Source organism: Anarhichas minor, unplaced genomic scaffold (assembly GCF_050575085.1).
Source record: "Anarhichas minor isolate MPS153535 unplaced genomic scaffold, ASM5057508v1 ptg000086l, whole genome shotgun sequence".
Lineage (NCBI taxonomy): Eukaryota > Metazoa > Chordata > Actinopteri > Perciformes > Anarhichadidae > Anarhichas > Anarhichas minor.
In genome coordinates this window covers 594,303-605,556 of record NW_027466532.1, presented here as the reverse complement: position 1 = coordinate 605,556, position 11,254 = coordinate 594,303, and the positions used below count along the sequence as shown (strand labels likewise).

General features: G+C 39.4%; 1 protein-coding gene across 2 annotated transcripts in view; it reads left to right on the top strand.

The window, feature by feature from the left end:
* Nucleotides 1-9,491: 9,491 nt before the first annotated feature.
* Nucleotides 9,492-11,254, top strand: part of LOC142938505 (paired box protein Pax-7-like) — an 87,446-nt gene continuing 85,683 nt past the window's right edge. The window contains exons 1-3 of one of the 2 annotated variants that reach the window (XM_076081726.1): nucleotides 9,492-9,726; nucleotides 10,511-10,746; nucleotides 11,035-11,164. In XM_076081726.1, the coding sequence (XP_075937841.1) occupies nucleotides 9,642-9,726; nucleotides 10,511-10,746; nucleotides 11,035-11,164 (451 nt within the window). In that variant the 5' untranslated portion in view covers nucleotides 9,492-9,641. Of the gene's footprint in view, nucleotides 9,727-10,510; nucleotides 10,747-11,034; nucleotides 11,180-11,254 lie in introns of both variants that reach the window. The other variant, XM_076081724.1, reaches the window with a different exon arrangement.

Sequence of the window (11,254 nt, the reverse complement as noted above, 5' to 3'; positions counted from 1 at the left end):
AAACATTGTACCAAATGTACCAAATGGATCTCGTGCAGACTGGAGATGTTATTCAACCGCTCAGCATCATCATGCTATCCACTTTTACTCCTGTGAAAAATTGCTCAATGAATAGGCACTTTAGCAAAAGAAATGCATCTTGCATGGTGGATCTGTGCTGCTTGATCAACAAAATGGCAACATTGATCCCAGAGGTGGCTCTCAGCCTCATGAAGGTCCCATGCTCTGTGGCCTGTGAGCCCATCTTGTTCTTGCTGTAATCGCCTGTGAAAAAACAAGTTAGCGATGCTCTCGACAGAGCCGTAACACGCCAGCAAACAGTAAAAAATACCCGACCATAAGAAATTAGCTATGTTTCCAGTGGCGTCTTTCACTTTTGGAAATCTTTGACTTTATTTTTGTATTTGTCACTGGGCAGAGTATGACTGATATGATTGTATCTCTTCTCTTCAGTAATGCTATCCACTTTAATTGCTGATTTAGGTTTAGACAGCTTATAACATATTTACAATTCACATCCAGTCTCCATCATTCCTCAGAACCTCAGTGTTTAGAAAGATCCAGTGCTGTTGTCTGCGTATGGTCATGTTGCTGGGGGCCTTTGGGGCCTGATGGGATGTTATCTGTGATAACACACACACACACACACACACACACACACACACACACACACACACACACACACACACAACTGGAAAACGTATGTTGGAATTGTATGGAAATAATTCCTGTCATTTGAAATTGGATTAGCGTTTACGCTAATATTTGGGTTTCACTTGTGACCTCCATGCTTTCAGATGCAGAGGCAAAGGGTTAGCAGCCAATTCAGCAGCATAACGCTGACTGAGTATGGGACATCCTGTCAAACATTGGGACATGGATACAAGGAAGAGAAGAGAAGAAAAAGAAGAACAGGGAAAAGAGGTTGAGGCCCTGGTGTTACAGTGTTCCAACCGGTTTGAACTACAAACACATTTTACTGAAAATGTGTTTGCAAAATGCAGCACTAAAGTGGATCCTTACTCTTGAGGCCTTGACTTGACGACGGTCCCTGTGTCACAATCAAATCTTTATTATTTCAGGTTTGCACTGAGATGTTGCCTTTTCCTGAATAAATGCATTTCGTCAAATGACTACACAGGAGATCATGTGATCATGAGATCACCAGCACAAGATTAGCACACACTGTGCACAGAGTTAACGGAGGCCAACAGCTCATTGCGCCATGATAACCTCTCTCAGTAATTCAAATCCTGCTACATTTCAAGTTAAATATGTGCAAATAAAATAAATCTTAGTTATTATGAAGCAGCACTTTTAGGTCCCAAATTTCTCCTGACCCTAAATGATGTCGTGTGAATATAAATATATAGCAGCATAAATATTTTTTTAAAGAACATGCACAGAACCACATCCAAGAATGGTTTTGATAGAACAACTGCTATATTTTAAGAAGTGTATCTAACAATAATAATAAATACACAGACGTGTATTTATTATTATTGTTTTGAATGTTTTTCTAACAGAGGCAAACCCCATGTTGTGTGGAGCAGGCAGGCCTGACTTTTGCTGTTTGATGAACTGGGGCATTGTGGGGCATCAGACGATCACTTCATGGCTTGGTCACCAAGATCGATTAAGTGAAACCAATTGACACACTGCGTGGTAAATGGGGGCTGCTACTTTCATGTGGCTCACACAGACTCTTTTCTTTTTGGCATTTGTGAGATGCGTCTGATGTAACTGATTAATACAAAAACAATCAACCAGCCTATCACATGATATGGAGGCTGCAGCACAGTGCATGTCAGTACATGGGGCCAGATGAAACACTACTGTCGGCACAAACTCATCAGGGCCAAATGTTTCAGCTGCATTCTGCTCTGCCAGTTTGTTGGAGTACCTGAGGCCACGTTAAGTCAACTGAAAGGTGATTATTACTATTCTAGAGCCCTACAGAGCTCACATTATGCAGCCATTAAAAATAATTAGAGGAACTTCACAAGAAATTATATAATTTCTTGCATTGAACATGTAAACTGTTTTATTATCCTGCCAATTATCTGGTAACCCCTCACATTTATCTTACCATCTCTTCAGGGATCTTGTTCGCCACATCTAAATATTATTTTTGTAAATAAGTCTATTAAATTAGTTGCTTTTTAATCTCCATGTAAAACATTAAGATAATGAATGGCCCAACCTGTTGAAGAATGTCTCACTAGTGTTAAGGGACACAAGCATGAGACTTATTCACTTTAAAATGATTAACCATATCAGACTTCCTAAAAAAGGATTTAAACTCAAGCTGAGAGAAAACCCTAATTGCCAGAGCAACCATTAGAATGTCTCTGTGTGTTCAGAAGATTATAATTACACATCCAAATTCAAATGGTAAATTGTCTGTACTTGTTTCTCTCTTTTCTAGTCTTCCGACAACTCAAAGTTCTTTAAAACTACACGTCATCATTCACCCATTTACACACTGATGGGAGGGGCTACATGCAAGGTGCTACCTGCCCATCAGGACTGCATTCATACTCCATTCACACACCGCAGACACAGCCTATTGTAGCAATTTGGGGTAAAGTGTCTTGCCCAAGGACACATGGGCATGGACTAGCCCACTGAAGGTCATAAGAAAAAGCTCCAAGCAGCACAACCAAATAAGTGGACGTTGTGGTGAGATTTTTTTGTCAAACTGCTATTCCCAAGGTTAAGTATGAACCTCCAATGCTCATATTGCTGGTAATGCTTATTTGTAGAACAATGAAGAAATGGAAAGAGGAGTCAACCTGAGTGGAATGTTGTGATTCCATAAAGAGACGGTTCCTGGCCATGATGCTGGTGCTTATCTCTATCATAACTTGTCCCTGTGGCATGGCCTATGTTGGGAAAAAAATGCATGTTGAAATTGAGAATAGGACAGTGACGGCTGGTCAATAGAGGGCGCTAGGGCGCCGCCCCACCTTGAGCCACAACAAATAAAATAAAATAAATAATAATAATAATAAACTATACAAATTGTCAATATTTGTGTTTCTGAAATATGGAATCACCCAGTAATATGTGTAAAATATGATATCTGCGGTACATATATGCTTTTCCTGCTCTCCGCATCTGCACGTCTCAGCTGGCTGGGGCGCTGGAGAAACTGCCCCAAAGAGGCGGGTCTATGAAGCAGTTTCGCCAATGATGCTTTAATGCTGATTAAAGATATAAATGAGTGACATACAATTTAGCCAATCAGCGTCCTCAAATAGATTCAGCTTGGGGCAGAATCGATTCTGCCCCAAGCTGCGCGTTCTCGTCCGGACGAGTCTCTACAGGCGAGCGCGAGCACTACTCCTCCAAGACCCGTTTGAAAGGAGAACTTTGGCGGAGAAACTTCAGGTCAAAGAGCTGATATCAGATCAGCCTGACCCCACAATCAGACAGCAGACTAGCAGGAAAGGGAAGCAGTACATGCGAAGCTTCTCCACTAGCTGAACACCAGACAGGTTTGGCTAGCTGGATGACGTCATGCTAATAACTTATTTAGCTTTTTAAAACAATGGGGACAGATCCAGCACGGACAGTTAGGGAGTGAGAGACATGAAGCACCTGCTAAGAAATGATATATAGTTATAAATAAATAATTAGATATATGTGTGTGTATGTGTGTTTTATATTATAGTGAATATTATTATATGATATATATATATTATTATATGATATATATATTATTATATGATATACATTATTATATTATACAGAATATTATTATATGATATATATATTATTATATGATATATATATTATTATATTATACAGAATATTATTATATGATATATATATTATTATATGATATATATATTATTATATTATACTGAATATAATTATATGATATATATATTATTATATTATACTGAATATTATTATATGATATATATATTATTATATTATACTGAATATTATTATATGATATATATATTATTATATTATACTGAGACTAAAATAAGATGTCCTGACGTGTTTGTCAAAGTGTTATTTTCTGCTTTTTTTCATGTTGGAATAAAGTTTAAATATTTAACTGCAAAGTAGTAATGCGTGTTTGATACCTTAATGTTTTTGCATTAAATCATTCTGGGATGTTTGCTGAAGTTGATTGGATGTGGCACAGCCCTACAGAGAACATGTTCCACCAGCCGCCACTGGAATAGGAGAACATATGGCTGCAGTTCCAAATAAAAATATGAAATTTGAACAGTTTGTCATGGATGGGCAAAAAGGCCCCAATATTTGGGAATTTTGATTTACCTTTAAAGAAATGTCAAAATGCTGTGTCCTTACTGAGGCCAGAAGACCCCCCCATCGGGAGGAGGCAGCTCTGGGAGCAGTGGTGGGGAGGAAAACTGAGTCTGGAGCCCTGCAATATATTTGTATACAAAAAAGTAGGAAATCCTCACAATTGAAAACTTTTTTTATAGAGGATACATTTACTGCTTTTCATTTATGTCTGACAAGCTGCCGGCTCACTGTGATATCTCTATCCGCAGCCTTCAGGGTCCATGCATCCTTTATACTACCAGTAAGTAGTCATTTTAATTAATAAAGTAACTTCAAATAGTAAGGAGACTGTTTTGGAAAAGTCTATAACTGACATTACTGTGAATGTTAAAGACGGAGGGAGATTGGACTCCAGTGTTTTCTCGTCTGAAAAATGTGTCTTTTTACTGCCTCCATTCTTGGTCCGTAATGTTTCTTCTCAGTGGAAAAGAACCTTTGGACTGACCACTACCTGCTTTCTGGAGGCATTCTTCTGCACCTTTGATCCCTTGTCTGGATTGATCTTGAAGAGGCATCTGTCAAATGAAATACAACAAATAACTTCAGTCATAAAATGTGGGCTCGACTGAAATATACTATTTTCATATATTACCAACAAAAGTGGAAAAATTGCACGCATGTTGTGGTTGTAGTTTGGATGTTCTCTGTGTTCCAGAGTACCCTGTATCTCCAAAGAGCTGAGATGAACTGGTGACTCTAAATTGCCCATACAACTTTTAGGGAATAGAAAGCAAGTTGGTGATTGGCTACTCAAAGGTTTCTTAGCTGATTTCATTATTATTTCATAAAGAAACCTTAACAAAAGCTCTGAAGTTGATGTAGGTGTGCAACATTTGAAGCCTGTTGCTGCATCTTGACATGAAGATGAAGAGGAATAAATCAGAAACATAGCCAAAGCATATGTGTGTCAAAATCAACAGCTGGGTGCATTATTAAGAAGCAACAATACAGGGCTCCAGACTGCCACTAAAATAGTTGCATATATGATAAATATTTTCAATAGTGCAAGTTAAAATTTCTCGTAGACAAATTCAGAGCATGATGCCCCGCCTCCAAAGTCTCCTAAGTCAACTTGACTAGGGTCCATAAGGAGGGCCGAACTCGCTCTCATCACAGCCCCGTGCTTGATGGACCGCATCTACTGTACCCAGTGGTGGAAGATATACCACTCTAAAATACTCCATAAAAGTCCTGGATTCAAAATGTTACCTAAGTGAAAGTCAAGAAGGTTTTATACGCAAAATGTACTTAAAGTGTCAAAATTACAGTACAAGTACTAATTATGCTGTGTGGCACCTGTCACAGTGTTATATTATTATAAACCATTATATTATTAGTATTTATTTATCACTAATGAAAACATTAGCATGTTAATGTTGCAGTTTAATGTTGGAGAAATCACGTGTTTTTTCTAAATGTAAAAAATAATTAAAGCTGTGAAACATATTAGTGCAAGTACAGTAAGAAGTACAGTATTTTCCTCTCAGATTGTGGAGTGGAAGTATCACGCATAAAACAGAATTACTCGAGTAAGTACAAGTATGTCAAAAATGTACTTAAATACAGTACTTGGGTAAATGTACTTAGCATGTACTTATTCCACCACTAGTTGTACCAAAGAAAAGTGCAACCAAATAATGTGCTGGTGCGACCAACTGAGTGGAAAAGTGAGTCTGGAGCCCTGCAGTATATTGGTACACAAAAAAGTAGGAAATCCTCACAATTGAAAACTGGGAGCAGAAAATGTTGATGATATTTACTGAATAAATATCTTAAAAGATGAATTGATAATTTGCGATTATCTTTTTGTTGATCTGTTAACCTTCTGATCATTTCAGCACTTAAGCACTGCTCAATGTGTCCCACTTCCTACTTTAGTTTACAGGCCTGTGTACTACAGGAAGGAAACAAAACATCAATAATGTTACCATAATATCATATGACATTTTTATTGTTGAATTTATTATATTTCTATAGGTGGACATATATTAGAAAAAACCTTTGAATATCATGCAATCCATTAAACACTAGCACAAACTGCAGCCTTCAAAATTGCCACAAGGTTGAATTCACACTTCTCTGATATCGTCTGATAGGTAGGTGAGGTCTATTGCAAAGATGTTGTATTTTGATTGCATTACATTATAGAGGTGTAATCATTTGTCCAGTCATTCTATATTTGCTTTGAAGGATCACATTTACACCTGCTTCTTTACCTTTACAAGAACTCCAATGCTGCTCCTTGGTCTGCTGGGTAAGAGATGGTCAGGCAGTAGTATGAGGCAAACATCAACACAACAGCTTCACCGTTCCATTTCAGATTTTATAATGGGTGTGTATTGCACGGCTCGTTAAGTGCTAGAGTAATAACATCACGGTCAGAGTGGAGCAGAGCATGAAAAGTATTCTGTGATTTTTACGAACAAATTGCTTCAAATCCCACAATGTTTACTCTTTATACACCATTTTTGGCCAAAAAAGATTGGAAATGTTGTGCTGTCGCACACAGATGTCTGTGGAATCCAACGGACTTACACATTTGGCTCAAAGAGCCGCAGAGCGACATCAACTCCAACCAACTGCTCAATTAGACTCCATGTTAAATCTGACCACTCATTTCTCAAAGAAAGCAGACGGTACCAGTTTTGTATATTGCGCTTGAGCTCACATTGTTAACACCACAAACATAAAATACACATCAGCGCATTCGGCAGAATCTTATCTCTCTCATGATACCCATATATTGTTGATTGGACTCATGGTTTTGGTAAAGGGGGCAGAGGTTGGACAGGTAGTTTTGTTGAAAAACCCTATATAGTTTAACCCCTCTTAATTAGCCTCTAACACACAGGGTTCCAATCACCATGGCAATAAGTGACACACATGCACCTAAGCACACAGGTGTTTGATATGAGCTCATAAGTGCAGTTGATAAACAAACAGAGACACACACACACACACACACGACTTGGAGATATTCAGTCAATTCAGTCACATTATGATTCTGTCTCCTCTCCCCCTCTCTCACCCACCCAGTCCCACCCTTTCAAAATAAAAGCCCCATGGAGTTACTGTATCTTAACATTAAGCTCAGAATCATGGTTCATGTTCAAAAGGTCTGTCATTTTCCCCAATCACCGTAGTAAACAGTGACATACATGCATGCGCTGTGAACTATGTGTTTCTATGAAGCAATGGCTGTTCTCAAGTTCAAGACTGTCCATCACGAATACAAGATTAAATCCAAGAGTATGAATCTAAAATGCAGAAAGACAGAAGCGATATCTCAAATGAACCTCAACGATACTATCGGTAATATTGGCGTGTATATATATAGTGCAACGTCTTCGGGCAGTATAGCAGCCACACTGTCAAAATTCCTTGCGAAATTTTCTATTTTTTTCTAATACTGTTTTATTTACAGATGTCCACCTTGAAAATATGGCAGACTATCTGAACCGGCTCCTTGGTGGCTTTGACAATGACATTTAAAGAAGGAAATGGAGATTATGGTTGTGTATATCTTGTTGCTTAATAAATACAAATGAATTGTTGCCTGTGTCACTTGGTCTTCTTTGTCCTGTAAGTGGAAACTGATGATGTGTTACTATGCCTACGTGTTTAATTGCTACATATTGAACTGTGAGCATTTCAACGTTTAAAAGACCGTTAAAAGTCAAAAGTCAAAGTTTTTTCACCGACTATTTGAAGACGTTGATTGAACGTTCATGTTTAGACCAGATTTCAACGGGATTTGCAATATTGGCTTTCAACTGAGAAATGTGGATCTGCAGTCTTCAAATAGTCGTTGAAAAAACATTCACTTTTAAACCAATTTTGAACGTCTTTTCAATGAAAAAATGCTCGCTGGGGAGGAGAAATGGCAGAGCATGCAGGTCCAGGTGGAAAAACAACAACTGAATGTTTTGGGATATTTCCGACAGCAGAGTGTGGTAATAGAGAAGAGAGACATAGAGTTGAACAGTCCACATGAACTGTATCTGAAAACGTGTGAGTGAGTGAAAGGAACCCCTTTTAAAATTCCAATAACATCAATACATTTCACTGTTTTTATTCAACATGTGTCGACAAAAGTTTGAAAACAGTGAAATGTTGTTGTTAATTATCTCTTTCTACTCAATACTAATACTAATTACTAACAAATACAATTCTTAACATCCCAACTCGTAATTTATCTGGAAAGTAAACAAAAGTTTTATTTTGAGGAACATTTTCCGTGATTAAGACATGTAGAGAATAGCCTAAATAGGGTGCCAGGGTGCATTAAAAAAGCATCGAAATAGAGCTTGTTCTAACCGCCCCCCCAGAGGTCCCGAATGTCCTCAAATTCTATGAACGCCCAACTGAAGGCCCAGCTCTTCTATTTTTTTATTTGAAAGCTGGGCGGTAGCCTACACATTATAGGTTGATGTTAGAGATAATTCACAAGTCAATCAAAGTCAAAATGTAAAAGTGCATGGGGTAGGCTAACCCTAACCTATTAGATTGCACTGCATTAGTAGGCTGTTATATTTGTTATGAGGCGTTTTTGTTTGCCTGCAGCTGTGGATAATATAATGAAAGACAAACAGCACACAGCAGCACTGCCACCATCTCACAGGACTGATCCAGAGCCTGTAGCTGTTTATTGCATTGGATTGCATTATATTTGACAGGTGACATTTTTTTTGTCCACCATTACGTGCAGACTTTCAGTATGAGTGTGTATGTGTTTGGTGTGCTGGCGGTATGTATGTGTGTGTGTGTGTGTGTGTGTGTGTGTGTGTGTGCGTGTGCATCTTTATCCCTTCGTTCCCATTGGCTGCTGAAACTTGTTGGAGCTTTTATCTCTGGAAAAAGAGAAAGCTCCAACAACCTATCGGTGCTCGCGACCCGTCCTCCCCCCCCCCCCCCCTCCCCTCTCGAGCCCGCCTGGTCCACACTTTTCCCGGAGACCGTCAAAGTAGTCCAGTCTTCACACCGGTTAAATGAGCTCATGTCAGAGACAGAGCACTTCTATATTGTGAGCACTTTACCGGTGTAGGGCTCCCTGCCGCTCCACACACAGCGCTGCACTTTGCCGCCGAATTATCTCAACCTGCTCCACGAGTCCTGCTAGCTTGACTGCTTCGGGGATTTCATACTGCTTATTAAATCTCTTTATTCTCCTCCGCCACACACTGGATCCGTCACACGTTCCCACCTTCAAAACACGTGTGACCAACACTTGAACACTTGAACTGGACATCTAAAACGTGTCCGTCTTTTTTGTTTTTATTTTCCTTTTGTAACTTGTTTTTTTGAATGGTACAATGTCGTCTTTGCCAGGAACGGTACCGCGGATGATGCGCCCGAATCCCGGACAGAACTATCCCCGCACTGGATTCCCTCTGGAAGGTAGGCCTCTGCGGAGAAGCAGCTGGGGGACCCGGCTTCACAGCAGCCTGGTCGGCCTTTTAGACTCGTAGAGGAGATGTTGCGAGGAGACTCATTACTTGAAATTGAAAATTAAAATATAGGCTAAACATGAAAGACTTTAACTTGGCAGTAGACTACAGTAGTCTACCTTAACTTTTATTTTTTTGCCATGAAGGACTCGTATTAAAAACTTTTTTCCACACGTTAAATATGTCTTTGTTGTCTTACTAAAATTGTAATAATAAGTTATACTATTCGCTTACTGGCTAATTATAAAATGTCCTAGAATGCACTTCATTTATTAATCCAGTCCAGTGACCATTTCGTCAACACATTTATACAATTATCTAAAACCTAAATAAAACTAAAATGTGGGATTTCTTTAAGTGCCCTGCGCCTGGAAATCAAATCAATGAAATAGAAAACGAGAAGGAGAAACTGCGGATTACATCAATATTTGAAAAACGTGATGGTGAATAATGCAGACGGATAGAAGGGGCTTTTCACCTCCTCTTGAGAGTCAGATGGAACTGTGAAGTGCCATCCATTAATGCAATCTGTTAACGAAAATGTTCATTTGTTTCTACTATTCGGACGTAAGTTGAATAACTGATAGAATAAGTTTAGGCCTACATTAATATGTTTAGGCCTACATTTCATTCCAATCAGGCCACACAACATTTTAACGGGACTATTTTCCTTTAAGTGCCTCATGATAAAATGTTAAAGCTCCATGCTGAGTTTGACCATGTGTCGCCCACAGTGTCCACTCCTCTGGGACAGGGACGGGTCAACCAGCTTGGAGGGGTCTTCATTAACGGCCGGCCGCTGCCCAACCACATCCGACACAAGATAGTGGAGATGGCCCACCATGGGATCCGGCCATGCGTCATCTCCCGACAGCTGCGGGTCTCTCACGGCTGTGTCTCCAAAATCCTCTGCCGGTACCAGGAGACCGGGTCCATCCGGCCCGGAGCGATAGGAGGCAGCAAGCCCAGGGTAAACCGGATAATAATAATAATAATAATCTTCATTTTTATTATTATTATAATTATAATTATAATTATTTGTCTTATATTATGCATGTTATATTGTATGAGAAATGAGATTAGTCTAGCCTATATTTATTTATTTTATATTTAGCCATAATTCTGTTTGAGCAGCCTATTAACGGCATTTCATATTTTCTACATGTTTACGGCCGGACACATTTCAGCCGCCTGTAGCCGACTCCTACTCATTACATAGTGTGTTGTTTGTCCCTCGGTCACGCTGGTCCACCTGCAGCAGGTAGCCACACCGGACGTGGAGAAACGGATAGAGGAGTACAAGCGGGACAACCCCGGCATGTTCAGCTGGGAGATCCGGGATAAGCTGCTGAAGGACGGGGTGTGTGACAGAAGCACAGTCCCTTCAGGTGAGGCCTCCTCTGGTAAGCCGCATTCAATTAAACCTTTCATTCTCCGCTATTTTCTGATTCAACTTAATAGTAAAACTGTGTTGAAAA